Genomic DNA, 14,390 nt, shown 5'->3' with positions numbered 1-14,390 from the left:
ATTGCGTGGGCTACCAAAATCGCTGCAGACTTTTCACGGTCTAACTTTAGTACGGTTTTTTTTCTTAGAATTTAGATCTCTATTAAAATCAATTTGTGGTTTTTGATCTCATTCCTTGAACAGGTCTATTCTGATGACCAGAGTAATCAAATTATGAGTCGCCACGCTGACTGGTCCACAAACCGGTGTCGGCGACGTCTGCAGGACTTTCTCCACCATTGACTGCGCTGCGGTCCCGGTATCGGTCACTCGTGTCATTCATATTAAATCATCGAATGATTAAACGCCACGCGAAGCCGCCACCAAAAAAACCCGCACGTTTAAAAACCCGCACATACAATAGGGGATATTACTGCAATGTTCTGCCGCCAGAGTGCAGCACTAAGCTAGCTAGTAGGTAAACCATAGAGTAACTTATACATACTGTGCCTTAAACTGTTTTTTGACAAATTTTCACAGACGATAAAATATGAACTTGATGCATCAAGGCGGTTTGTTAACAAGGGCCTACCGGGAAACGCGAAAATCGAAATTTATACAGTTATCTGCCTCTTTATCGCTCGAATATGCAAGAGTGATAGAGAGGTTAAATAGCGAAATTTAGATTTTCTTGTTTCGCGGTAGACCTCCAGAGGCTCCAGATTGTGATGGATAGTGGTAGTGGCGCCCCCTACCTACACAGAGTTTTGCGCAATATTCCCTATTGAAGTTACGCACTCATTTTAAAACTACGTTCTAAAATAATATGAACATTCATTCTATTTCAGTTTATAATGAACATTCAAGAGACAAATATCTATGTATGGTACTAGTTTTCGTGGCTACAAATTGTATTACGAAGAAATTAAAGCGACTAGAAGTTTTACATACTTTAGGCGGCAAGGTTCGTGTGAACAAATTTTATAAAATTTTACACGTCTGTAATTCAGTGGATCGTTGTTCCTTTGTAATAAGACCTTTGATATTACTCTTTTACTTTTTTTAAGGCAGCGGTTCTCAAACTTTTTTGGTGACGGAACCCTTTGGGAAAGCGAAATATTTGACGGAACCCCAAATTAAAAATTTTCGTTCGTCACTGTGGACCAGATATACACCTATAGAACGGCTGGTTTTTTTCTTATTATTACAAGTATTTTCGCGGAACCCCAACAGAGGCTTTGCGGAACCCTAGGGTTCCGCGGAACACACTTTGAGAATGGCTGAAGGCAATGATATTCCCACGCTATCGGTGTCGATCACGCTTGCAGGACTTTCTCCACCCACTGACTGCGGTCTCATGTCATTGATATTGAATCATCGAATGATTAAGCTTTACCTTTACACAACCGCGGATCATTCCGGTTTCGATGTTATCCTAAAAAAGGCTTTTGACACCGTCTCTATTCCCATGCTTATACACAAACTGGAGAAAAAAGGAGTTCGAGGAACACCGCTTTCTTTGTTTAAAAGCTATCTTTCTGGCAGGAAACAACGGGTCAAGCTGGGAGAAGTTATCAGTGAGGACGAGACTGTGTCGTATGGTGTGCCACAGGGAAGTGTCTTGGGGCCTACCCTGTTCTTGGTTTACATCAACGACCTCTGTGACATGGCCATCCCACATGCAAAAATCTTCTCCTATGCAGATGACACAGCCATCGTCTTCACTGGTAAATCATGGAATGAGGCTAAATCCAATGCTGAATCAGGAATGGCTTTAATCTCTACATGGTTAAGGATAAATTTGTTGACACTAAATGCCAATAAAACAAAATATATATGTTTTTCCATCACAAATTCCACACAACCAAATTTTGACATGAGCCTTAGGATCCACTCTTGCAATCTGACTGATTCCACAATCTGCAGCTGCCCAGTCATAGAAAAAGTGTCCCAAATAAAATATCTTGGAGTAATTCTTGACGAGCATCTAAATTGGTACTCACACCTCGACCAAGTTATCGGTAGAGTCAGGAAATTGGTCTGGATTTTTAGGACGCTAAGATATATTGTACCAGGTAGAGCTAACTCGACCCCCTCTAAATCACGGAACATTCTAAATGAAATTTATATATCCCTGGTACAGTCTGTGTTGGCGTACTGTATATCTGTCTGGGGTGGTTCAGCCAAGACTCGATTTATTGACCTTGAACGTGCACAGCGGGCCCTAGTGAAGGTCATGTACTTCAAAAAATTAAGATTCTCGACAGAACAACTATACCAGATTAGCGACCTCTTATCAGTCAGGAAACTCTATATTCTACAGATCATATTAAGAAAACACAAGACCCTTACCTACAATCCTAACTATAACACAAAACGAACTTTAATTAATGTAGCGAAATCTTCTCATACTAGAACAACCTTTGCGAACTCACAATTTAATACAAAATCCGCTTTCATATATAATAAAATAAATAAAATCCTAAACATTTACCCTAAACAATCCCATGAATGTAAGTCTACTGTAACCAAATGGCTCAAAACTAAAACATATGAGGAAACAGAGAGCCTTTTACGATGAGTACCATCACACACACACATACACACACACACACACACACACACACACACACACGCGTGCAGGCTTGAGTTCTTTTTCTAATCATATATTTTTATTGTTGTCTTTGTGTTACTTAATAATAGTTATAAATTTATGATTAATGTATTGCTTGTAATTAGTATATAATTATTAATTGTAAATAGTATAGGTAGTAAATGTTTTATGACTTGTAAATAGTGTAGCTTAGTATTAGTTAGATTACAATAATAACGGAAGAGCGGTGCCTCCCAACACAGGCATATATTGCTTACCGGGAGACACCATCCCTCAAATTATATGTACTGTTTTTTATGAAATAAAGAATTTTGTATTTTGTATTTGTATTTTGTATCCTTGTTAAGATGCCTTTGATATTAATCATTTTACTTTTTGTAATTTTGAATCAAGTTAACGCGATGTTCCCACGGTGTCGGCCATGTTTGCAGGACTTTCTCCACCCATTGACTGCGGTCTCATGTCATTGATATTGAATCATCGAATGATTAAGCTTTACCTTTACACAACCGCGGATCATTCCGGTTTCGATGTTATCCTTGTTAAGATGCCTTTGATATTATATTAATCATTTTACTTTTTGTAATTTTGAATCAAGTTAACGCGATGTTCCCACGGTGTCGGCCATGTTTGTAGGACTTTCTCCACCCGCTGACTGCGGTCTCGTGTCATTGTCATTGATATTGAATCATCCAATGATTAAGCTTTACACAACCGTGGATCGTTGTTCCGGTTTCGACGTTTTCCTTGTGATAACATATCACCTTTATTTATTTATTGCACAAAAGAAAAAAATTGTGTAAGTACCTAAACCTACTTTAGTCGATAGTGACCCTGCCTAAACCTACTTTAGTCGATAGTGACCCTGCCTATGAAGCAGGAGGTCCCAGGTTCGAATCCTGGTAAGGGCATTTATTTGTGTGTTCATCATCATCATCACACATATAAATTCCCTTACCAGGGCTTGTATATATGTGTATATGGGCATTTATTTGTGTGATGATGATGATGAACACACAAATACATGCCCTTACCAGGATTCGAACCTGGGACCTCCTGCTTCATAGGCAGGGTCACTATCGACTAGGCTACGAGGCCGTTTCATTGATAGATCACAATTTGTAATAATAAAAATTAAAAAAAAAATACTAAATCTAAATATTTTCGAAATTAATTTCTTGGGGTTATAAAGTGAGAAAGGAACAGTAATACCTAGACTCCTTGAGCCATAAACTAGAGCCTCTCTACTATTGTATCAAATCAAATACCCGCCATTATAACGCCGAAACGAAATATAACGAAACTGAAACCGTGGTAAAGTCGGCAAAGGCCGATGTCAATGGGTTGATCGGCCGGCCTACATACACATACAAACACACAGTTTATATGAAGATACACTCACACGGTGCGTAGTAACTGCGTGCGAGTGCCCGTTTCATAGACGCACATTCTACATTCAAAACAATTAAAGTTGTTGATGGAGTATCTATTCGGGGATGTTCTGTGGGTTATTGATGTTAAAAAAGAAAACGAAAATGCTCATCTCACCGGTGTGTGAGTCGGACTCGCGCACGAAGGGTTCCGTACAATTACGGCCAAAAACATCACGTTCGTTGTATGGGAGCCCCACTTAAGAGCCAACGGGAGTGGTCATTTCTCCATACAAACGTACTCCTCGTTTTCCTCCGTGGTTTTTGAAGCTAGAGCAATGATTTTTTCAACACAGATTAATATTGTCAATATCTGTGTCGGACCGTTTTGCTTTTTTTGATATTTTTGTTTTTTAAGGCGCTAGAGCCCTTCAAAAATGGCCAAAATGGCCTAATTGACTATGCCGCAATGAGAGGCGTGGCATTCAAAACTGATATCAATTAGCCAAAAAAGCAAAACGGTCCGACACAGATAATTTCATAATCATTTAGATTTCCAAATTTGGTTACGATTGGTTAAGTTTTGGAGGAGGAAACAGAGGAGTACGAAACCTCATTTTTGAGATTTTTACGCAGGATTTTTCGCCTTGTCCTTATCGCACTACTTTTAGGTGCCGCTTCCGTTAGCGAGACGGGTATATTTACCTAAAATATTTAAAACTCAGCTCCTGTTTCGTCTTAAGCTATCACGGTTCATGAGATACAGCCTGGTAACAGATAGACAGACAGACGGACGGACAGCAGAGTCTTAGTAATAGGGTACCGTTTTTACCCTTTGGGTACGGAACCCTAACAATACTACTGACTTTTTACACTTAAAAGGTACCTTTACAAAAAGAGATATATATGTAGGGATTGCAATCCGGTCCGGCGGATCCGGTAATCCGGCCGGATCCGGCACTTTTTGGAGCTACCGGATCCGGTTAAAATCACCGGATCCGGACCGGATCCGGGAAAATAGAAAAAAAGACCGCACACAAGACCTACTGTGCGTTTAACGTGAGATAAAGGCGACGGATAGAAGAAAGAAGTTAAACAGAATAAAGAACGAATGAAAAAGGTCCAAATTTAGTAAAATAAGAAGATATTTAATATGACGATGATTGAGAACAGACGATGATTTCTTCTTATTTCATGTTGGTGGCACGAATCGGCACGATACGACGATTACTTAAATACTTAGAAGTAAAAATTAAAGGATGGAGATGTCATGGAAGGCATGTATGACGACCGGTCTGGCCTTGTGCTGGGTAGTGACCATTCAGTGACCCTACCTATGAAGCCGATGGTCCTGGGTTTGAATCCCGGTAAGGGCATTTATTTGTATGATGAACACAGATATTTGTCCCTGAGTCATGGGTGTTTTCTATGTATATAAGCATGTATTTATCAATATACTATAGGTACGTATATATATCGTCGCCTAGTAGTACTACCCAGCTAGCTAGTACCCATAGTAGGTACAAGCTTTGCTTGGGTGTACGAGTAGGTCGATCTGAATAAGATTGTCCTCAAATACTTATTCATGGATTATATATTTATTTATGATTTAGGCTATAAAACTATTTTAAGCAAGATAATATTGGCGCGCATTTCATATATTTTTGGTTAAAAGTAAAATATCTTGTTACTAGAATGGATGTCAGCGTTACAAATAATCCCATCAAAGAACAGTTACGAAAACTTGTCCTTTCAAGGAGTTCCAATTCCAATTCCCATCCCATAATTATCCCATTAACAGGCTTTGGAATCTAATCTAATATATAATTAGGTATATTGTAAACGTAAATTTGAGCAGAATGTGAATGATTTAATATAATAAAGTTAATAAATGACTTAGATTTCAAATTTTATTTTTTTATTGACTGACATTGTGACACTTTTTAATACTTAGGGCTCAATTAGACGATGCAGTGTAATGAAACTCGCATTGCGAGTTTCATTACATTGCGGGTTTTTGATCGGTCGGTTGAATTGGACGTAACCAACAGTCCGCAAAGTAACTAAAATCGCATGCTAGTTCGCGCGCCGTCTAAATCAGCACTTAATTTTATTTTATTGTTAAAAAGTTATTTCTTATTAACTTCAAATATTTGTTTTATGAATACATTTGTAATTTGTAACCTTTGTTTCTCATAAACGCATAAAACTTGAAAAATATGTCATTTAATTAACCTTAATATCCTTATACCTAACCGGATCCGGTCCGGCCGGAACCGGCCGGATTAAGGCTAAAATCCGGCCGGATCCGGCCGGATTGAAAATCAATCCGGTTTGCAATCCCTATATATATGTTTCTGTATAAAGGTACAATATTTACATTGTGGCAGATACTTTTGAATGTGGATGGTTTTTTCATGATATAGGGCAAACGAGCAGACGAATCGCCTGATGGTAAACAATTACCCTCGCCCATGGATGCCTGCAACACCAGAGTGGTTGCAAGTGCGTTGCCGGCATTTAAGTTGGAAATACGGTCTTTTCTTGAAAGTTGAAAGGTCGTCATCATCATCTTCTTCGCGTTATCCCGGCATTTTGCCACGGCTCATGAGAGCCTGGGGTCCTCTTGGCAACTAATCCCGAAAGTTTGAAGGTCGCATCGGTCCGGAAATACCGCGGGCACCAGTTCATTCCACAGTTTAGCCACACCTCGGACACTGGCGATCAAATGTATGAAACAAACTGAATTGAATATTGAATATTTTACGTGGCCTCCGCCCTGCGCACCGCGTCGTCGCGTCCTTGCCAGCCGGTAACTGTGAGGTAACCGAGAGCGGGTGGGCGGCACTTTCAACGGGAGGCAGGGAATGTCCATACTGTACGTTAGTACTATTTATTATACTGTGGTTTAGCTGTGCCAGGCAGGAGGTTTCTGGAGTAACGCAGTTAACTACGCACGCTGACCTAACCTAACATTTGGCATGAAATTAGACAGGTAGAGCCGCCCATTACCCACCCACATGCATGAGCATAGTTTGTATAATTTCAGCCTATAATTAAACGTCCCACTGATGGGCACAGGCCTCCTCTCATGCGCGAGAGGGCTTGGGCTATAGTCCCCATGCTAGCTCAATGCAGGGGCGTATTTACCCTAGGGCCATCCGGGCCATGGCCCGGGGCGCCAACCTGCTAGGGGCGGCAGGTGCGGCGTTCGCCGCCCCTGGCCGATTGCAATTTTGTGTTGGTTTTGGCGCCATTCAACCAACTTTTACTTCTTAATTTTTTATTTTTTTTCTTGTTAATCTCAAATTAAAATTAACATAAAAAATAGGGATAGGCTGTATCAGGGACACAGCCACAGTGGTTTACGTGAAAAAAATATTGCAAACGCAGCTTAGGGACGCTTATAGGGACCCCACAGTGTAAACTTCTAAAAGGCACCGCAGGCGCCCTGTATGAAAGAGCGCGCTTCGGGCGACCTTACATTACAGTGTAGAGTGCGCCGCAGGCGCCCTGTAAATCAGAGCGAGCAAAGCTTATAGTGTAAAGGGCGCCGCAGGCGCCCTGAATGTAAGAATAAGAAGCCTGACTTTACAGTGTAAAAGGCCCCGCAGACGCCCTGTAGGTATGTCAGAGGTTTGCCTGACCTTACAGTGTAAAGAGCTAAAGAGCGCCGCATGCGCCATGTGTGCAAGAGCGTTCTAAGCTTAGTCTCAGGCGTATATCCCTACCAAACAGCAAGGTAGCAGGGGCGAATGGAAGAAATTCCATATATCCCTACCAAACAGCAAGGTAGCAGGGACGAGTGGACGAAATTCCATATATCCCTACCAAACAGCTACGTAGCAGGGACGAGTTGAAGAAATTCCATATATCCCTACCAAACAGCAAGGTAGCAGGGATGAGTGGAAGATATTCCATATATCCCTACCAAACAGCTACGTAGCAGGGACGAGTGGAATAAATTCCATATATCCCTACCAAACAACAAGGCAGTAGGGATAGGTAACAAAAAATCCACCTGTCCCCACCTGGGGAGGAAAAAAGAGGTTAATGTGGAAAAAAAGTTATCTATCCCCACCAGGGGGGAAATCAATAGGTACACGTGGAAAAAATTCCACCGATTTCTACCAGGGGGGAAAGTAGTTGGGAAAAGCGGAATAAATTCCATCTGGCCCTACCATTCAAAAATAGGGGGGATAGATGGACGACTTGATTCCATGTATCACTACCAGTAGAAATAGATGGAAAAATATTCCACATATCCCCACTGGGGGGGATATCGCGGTAGGGATAGGTGGAATAGGCGGTATTTTTTTATTTAAATTGTTTTTTTTCCTTAACTTCTGGGGCGGCGAAACTTATTGGCCCGGGGCGCCAAATTTCAAAATACGCCCCTGGCTCAATGCGGATTGGGGACTTCACATACACCTTTGAATTTATTCGTTGATGTATGCAGGTCACGATGTTTTCCTTCACCGAAAAGCTAGTGGTAAATATCAAATGATATTTCGTACATAAGATCCGAAAAATTCATTGGTACGAGCCAGGATTTGAACCCGCGACCTCCGGATTGAAAGTCGGACGTAATATCCACTCGGCCACCACCGCACAGCATAGTTCGTACCTTATAATAAAGCGCCAAGTGGCATCGCTTGAGACTCTTGAGAGTAAAGTGCAGTACGGTTACCATCAGTTTGTCACTGACATAAACGCCGTCCAGAACGTAATTTACTTTCTATACGTCCCTTTTGCACTAATATGCGAGTGCGAGCGAGATGTATAGAAAGTAAATTACGTTCTCGACGGCGTTTATGTCAGTGACAAACTGATGGTAACCGTACAGGTTCATGGGCCACACTGAAGGACTGCACTGTGATCAGTTATCTTTCTCTCATTGGCTATCCGTTTTAAATGACCTATGCCTAACCTAGGTTTAAAAGGTAGGTAATATGTGCTCTAAAAATATATCCACACCATCTTAGTGGTCCGTCGATGGAGTAGAATTCAAATGAGCGGGCAATATGGCGCGCGTAACGGTGCGCGCGCCGTTACGCGTCTGCCCGATGCGTAACTTCGACTAATACCGATACGATACCGAGGTGCTAACACTGGCTGGCTGTGACGTCATAGGAATGTTTACTACAACAATTTAATATCTCCTGCTATTGCTGAAATTATATTAATCTTTACAAAAAAAAGGAAACGGTATCACAGGACCATCTGACATACCATCATTGAGAGAATATAAAAATTACCTATTAGTGTGCCCATCCATATTTTGATTTATGAAGGTTCACATAATCAGGAAGGGGCAAAAATAGTAATTTTTTGTAATTTTAAATTTGTTTTTTTTTTTCAAACATCAGGTTGAAGAAATGTCACTGTTGACAGCTATAAGAATCATATCCATCACAAATTGATAATAAGAATTACTATCAGAATTACTCAGATAGCCCTATTTATTAGGCCTCCTAAATCTTTCGATACTGACGAATTTTCACACAGTGCCCAACAGATACAAATAGAAATCTATTCTTATCTGTCCCCGATGTTCATAGAAGGGAACAATTTATTCGATTCCTTTTACCCCATTAGTCTCCAGGATCACATTGGGATTTAACAATTCCCATTTGTCTCTAGTTCACGCCGGACTCACCGGAGACGGATAGGAATATACCAATAACGCATGCCTTTTTAGTCGTAATTATCACCATGGTCAACGTTTTAGTCGCGTCGCACCTCTCGCAAGTTCACCGTTCGTTAGTTAGGCATGTGTACTGTTTACATTAGTCTAGAATCGACGAAACCGCTCGCCGCTAGGTCGCCTACCGAATACTTGTCTTGTATGTCCGGTTTACAATACAGTAGATATATTGACACTATTGACAGTGTGGGACACTATTGACAGTGGGACAACGTACGACTAGCGGCCATCATCAGCTATTTTAAAACACTGTTGCCAGGTTTAGCGTGGACATTGTGGGAAATTCCTGCCAAAACGAACTCGCTCTGAATTTTCTATCGCATGTATAACGGGGAGTGCTCCGAGGAATTGTTAGGATTAATCCCTGCCGCTTCTTTCCGCCATCGCTCTACGCGACAATATTACCATCTTCAACACTTACATGGTTGGCATTCCTCAACGGTGCGATGCTCCAGAAACTTCCTAGTAACTAGCTATTACACTGTCAGCGTCACACAGCTATAAACTGTCTCCCGCGGTATTTCCGGACCGATACGACCTTCAAGAAAAGCGGGTACTCCCATCTTAAATTCCGGTAACGCACTTGCAACCGCTGATCCTGTATTGCAAGTTTCCATGAGCGACGATAATTGATTACCATCAGGTGATTCGTTTACTCGTTTGTGTCCAAATCATAACTGATCACTCATACTTTAAGTTCATATATATGTGTAGATTGTGTCGTGACCGCGAATTTTAAAGTAATCCATGCGAGTACTACCATACTTCGTGGCCGTCACTAACATGTAAGTAAGTGCGACGATAAAAGCGCAACCATTAGTTTTAGCTCTAGAATCCTCTATAGAGACTGACCAACCTAACTCACCCGCCAAGTAGGTAAAGTATGGCACGGTCATACATTGTGCCAAGAGTAAACTTAGCCTGGTCGGCAAACAGCAACTTAAAAGAAACTATGTGGTACACTCATGGGTCATATAACTGACCACGGCATAAAATTTCACATCCACGACCTAAAAACGCGACCTATCTTAAGAGAAAGTGCTTACCGGAAAGAAAGGAGCTCGCGAAAGAATCCTCCTGCGCCCGCGCAAGCACAGCGCTGACGGCCAACATAACAAGTATTAGCTTCATGGTGGCACTGTCAAATGTCAACTCAACTGTCACTGTCACTGGGGCATGGCGCGTGCGCTCGCCGAGTCGCGTGCGGGGTGACTGAGTGAAAGAAAGGCGGTGTGGCGGCAGCGCAAAGAGTTGGGCGTAAGAAAGTTGAGTTTGGTGTGTATGAGGTTGAGGCCTCTATGAGGCTTTTTAACTTTTTGGCAAAGTTTATACCTAAAGTTGGAAGAGATCGCTTTCAGTGATGGACAGCTGCTGTCTACCTCTGCTCTCTCTATCTTGTCTTCTTTTACGAGGGTGTGCAAAAGAGTATTTACCTATTTGCAGAAATTTGTTTTGTCTCCAGTTCATGTGTTTATTGTTAATAGTTGTACGCACGCGCCTGTGGGTTCGATTAGGTATCCACCTTAGGTACAATTAGGTACTTACCTACTTACTCAATTTTCCGTACACTCTCTGCCTGTCTATGTTTGAAAAAGTCACGTCAGATTTTTGCCAATACCTACATTTCTACAAGTTTTCTCTAAGAAGTGTACAATTATACGACTTTCGTGTAGATAAAGTCAGATTTTTTTAAAGATCAACTATAAGCATTTAGGTATGTCATTAGTGTCAGTACGCCCAGTCGCCCACCCACGAAAATACTCCTTTTTTGCATCAAACCCTATCATCGCTTTTGATTCCCCCACCATGTACTTTTCTCATAGTTACAGCCAATTGAATTTACCTTCCGCCAGCATGAGCTAACATGCATACTTGCAGGCACTAAAGAAAGGTACAGATCATCATCATCATCATCATCTCAGCCTATATACGTCCCACTGCTGGGCACAGGCCTCCTCTCATGCACGAGAGGGCTTGGGCTATAGTCCCCCACGCTAGCCCAATGCGGATTGGAGACTTCACATACACCTTTGAATTTTTCGCAGATGTATGCAGGTTTCCTCACGATGTTTTCCTTCACCGAAAAACTAGTGGTAGATATCAAATGATATTTCGTACATAAGTTTCGAAAAACTCATTGGTACGAGCCAGGATTTGAACTCGCGACCTCCGGATTGAAAGTCAGACGTCATATCCACTCGGCCACCACTGCTTACAGGTACAGATGTAAGTGCATAATTATTTTCCATCGTATTATCACGGAAACGTACGAACGTGTCTTGTTATTTCAGTCAGTCTAGGTACAAAAAGTACTGAGGTTGACTGAAGTAGCATGACAAATACGAACGTTTCCAGGAATATACGATGGAAAACAATTATGCACTATACATCCTGTAATGTTACTCTGCCGCTTCTGATTTTTTAATCTTAGCTCAAATCATCGCTTAACGGCAAACCGCTCCAAGAGCTGAATCGCCAGTTATCACACTAATATTTAGTAGACGAGAAAATAATGTATAGCTCTTGGCTTTCTCCATCCAAAACGAACTAAGTCTAGAATAGATTAAAGTCAATTTCAATCATAACACGACTGAATACAGATCAAAATTGAACTAATGAAGAGTTTAGTTTTACTATTTAATTTTTGGAAAGTAGTAGTATAGTGTAAATAACATTATTTGCGGTATTTGACGTCTGTCACTCACAACAGCAATACTACGTAAAATGTTTTGCACATCGAAATCACAAAGGAAAACAACTGCACTGGGAACGTTTACGTTCTACGTCTTTTTTTTTTAATTTTAGGGTTGGCCGGACACCACCGTTATGAATCGGTAGTCGTCTAAGTAAATCGATATGAATTTTTCATTTTTCTTTTAATAATAAAAATAAGGAAAAGGTGGATAATTAACTATAATTAACTGGTGTGACGATAAATATGGATATATTTATCGTCACTTAACAGACAACAAATTTGACACAGAAATAACATAAATAAACTTCAAAATAGATCCCCAGTTAGTTTCAATTTTGACAATGGGTGCGACCTACTCGGTCGGTGTATTTAATACACCGACCGACCGGTAGCTTGCGGGAAAGCCATATAATTCTAGCTTTATTTAAATCTCAAATAAAAATTCATTATACGTCACAATTCGATACCTCAGTCTACGTGCCATCCAATCGTAATCGCTTGCTGTGACAATCGATTTGCGTTAGTTACATCTCTATATACGTCAGTCATAATGTGTCAAATACCGCAAATAATGTTATTTACACTATAGTTAATCATAAATTCGCTTTTATACTATTGAGTGAATTCATAGTAACTTTATTCTTAAAATGGGCTCGGGTGCTTGAATGTGTAAACCGTTTCTTAAAATATACGTAACTGTTAATTTTTGGTCGATGATTTCGAATGCGGTGTGTTAATATAGTAGGCATAATATAGATGTTCATAGAACGAAGTATAAACATTCGGTTATAATTATTATATATGCCACTTGATTCAAATCGGGCCTTCGATTGTAAAGTACCTACTTAGACCAAGAAAAGTCTGCAACGATTTTTATAGCATACGCAGTGCAAGTGTTATTTTTGCGTCATAATGTCATAGAAGTTTGACATTTAAAATAACACTTGCACTGCGTGTGCTATCAAAATCGCTGCAGACTTTTCTTGGTTCAACTCTACATTGTGATTCGCGCTCATTCTACGACTATAGTTTTTACGAAAGGAAACTATAGGCCTTATTGGAATTAGTCTCGTTTCCTCTCAATATTTTCCTTACCGAAATGCGACTTATGTATTTATTTTCTACATCAAAGGTTTGATAGGATTCCTTGAGGAGTTGGACTAGCCTACCCCCCCCCCCCCCACCCCCTACACACAAAATACATTTCTTCAACCAAAAAACGTCACTTTTCACACTGACAGATCGGTACCGTACCGCTGTGACTTCTTATAAGGCTTGTTCGAATCGTCAGTAGACGATTTACGGGAACCTGCCGGCCTAGCCAAGGTGACAATCGCTATCGCTTCGACAACGAAACGCTTTGTGTCTCTCTTCCATATTAGTGCGACAGTGACAGTTGCGTTTCGATCGCTACGGAGCGTAAGCGATTGGCATGTTGGCTACGCGGCCTGCCCGTGTGCCCGTACAATAATAATACCGTATCTACAGACGATGAGAATTAGGTAGAACCAGGGGTGCGAAACTCCTGACTTCGGCCATACTCGGCTCCGCTCGGCTCAGCATTGCTCCGAGCAATTATTAGGGTTGGCACCACTTGACTTCCTTTTGCGTGCACGACCACAGATAAGATAATCACTTGAATCTTGACAACCCTAAATAGCCGAAAGGGATAGTGCCATATATTAGAAAGGGAAAGCATGATTCGACCCTGAACCGCTGTCAAACTTCGGTTTTGTAGGAAGTTTCCTTTCTGTACGGTAGTACTATTATTTATTCTGTGGTAGAACAGTCAAAAATTAGCACAATTAACGCTCCATGGGTCGACTGTCATTGTTGACTACGCCTGCCTGTGTGGAGGTCAGAGCGTGGGACTGACCCGCACTACAAACACCGCTAAAATCTAATAGGTACTGTATCTACCTGCAGCTACCTACCTGTCTCACATACAGGTTGTGCATTTTTTGAGTAGGTAAGGTACCTACTTATATAAAGTAGGTACAGTCACCTGCAATAATATGTTACTCTTCAAATACCGCAAAAATATGTGACACTTTTATGGCTCTACAAATAAGATTGTGTCAGATA

The 14,390-nt window shown here is 41.0% G+C and overlaps 1 protein-coding gene across 1 annotated transcript in view; it reads right to left on the bottom strand.

Annotated features, from left to right (window-relative positions):
* The window catches only part of LOC134794486 (protein masquerade), a 32,134-nt gene extending 21,211 nt beyond the window's left edge, over positions 1-10,923 (bottom strand). Inside the window, exon 1 of the mRNA XM_063766302.1 lies at positions 10,657-10,923. Coding sequence (XP_063622372.1) covers positions 10,657-10,741 — 85 coding nt within the window. The 5' untranslated portion in view covers positions 10,742-10,923. The remainder of the gene's footprint in view (positions 1-10,656) is intronic.
* Between the last annotated feature and the right edge of the window lie 3,467 nt (positions 10,924-14,390).

Source organism: Cydia splendana, chromosome 1 (assembly GCF_910591565.1).
Source record: "Cydia splendana chromosome 1, ilCydSple1.2, whole genome shotgun sequence".
Taxonomy (NCBI): Eukaryota; Metazoa; Arthropoda; class Insecta; order Lepidoptera; family Tortricidae; genus Cydia; species Cydia splendana.
Note: the sequence above shows the minus strand (reverse complement) of the source record. Positions and strands in the feature narration are given on the sequence as shown.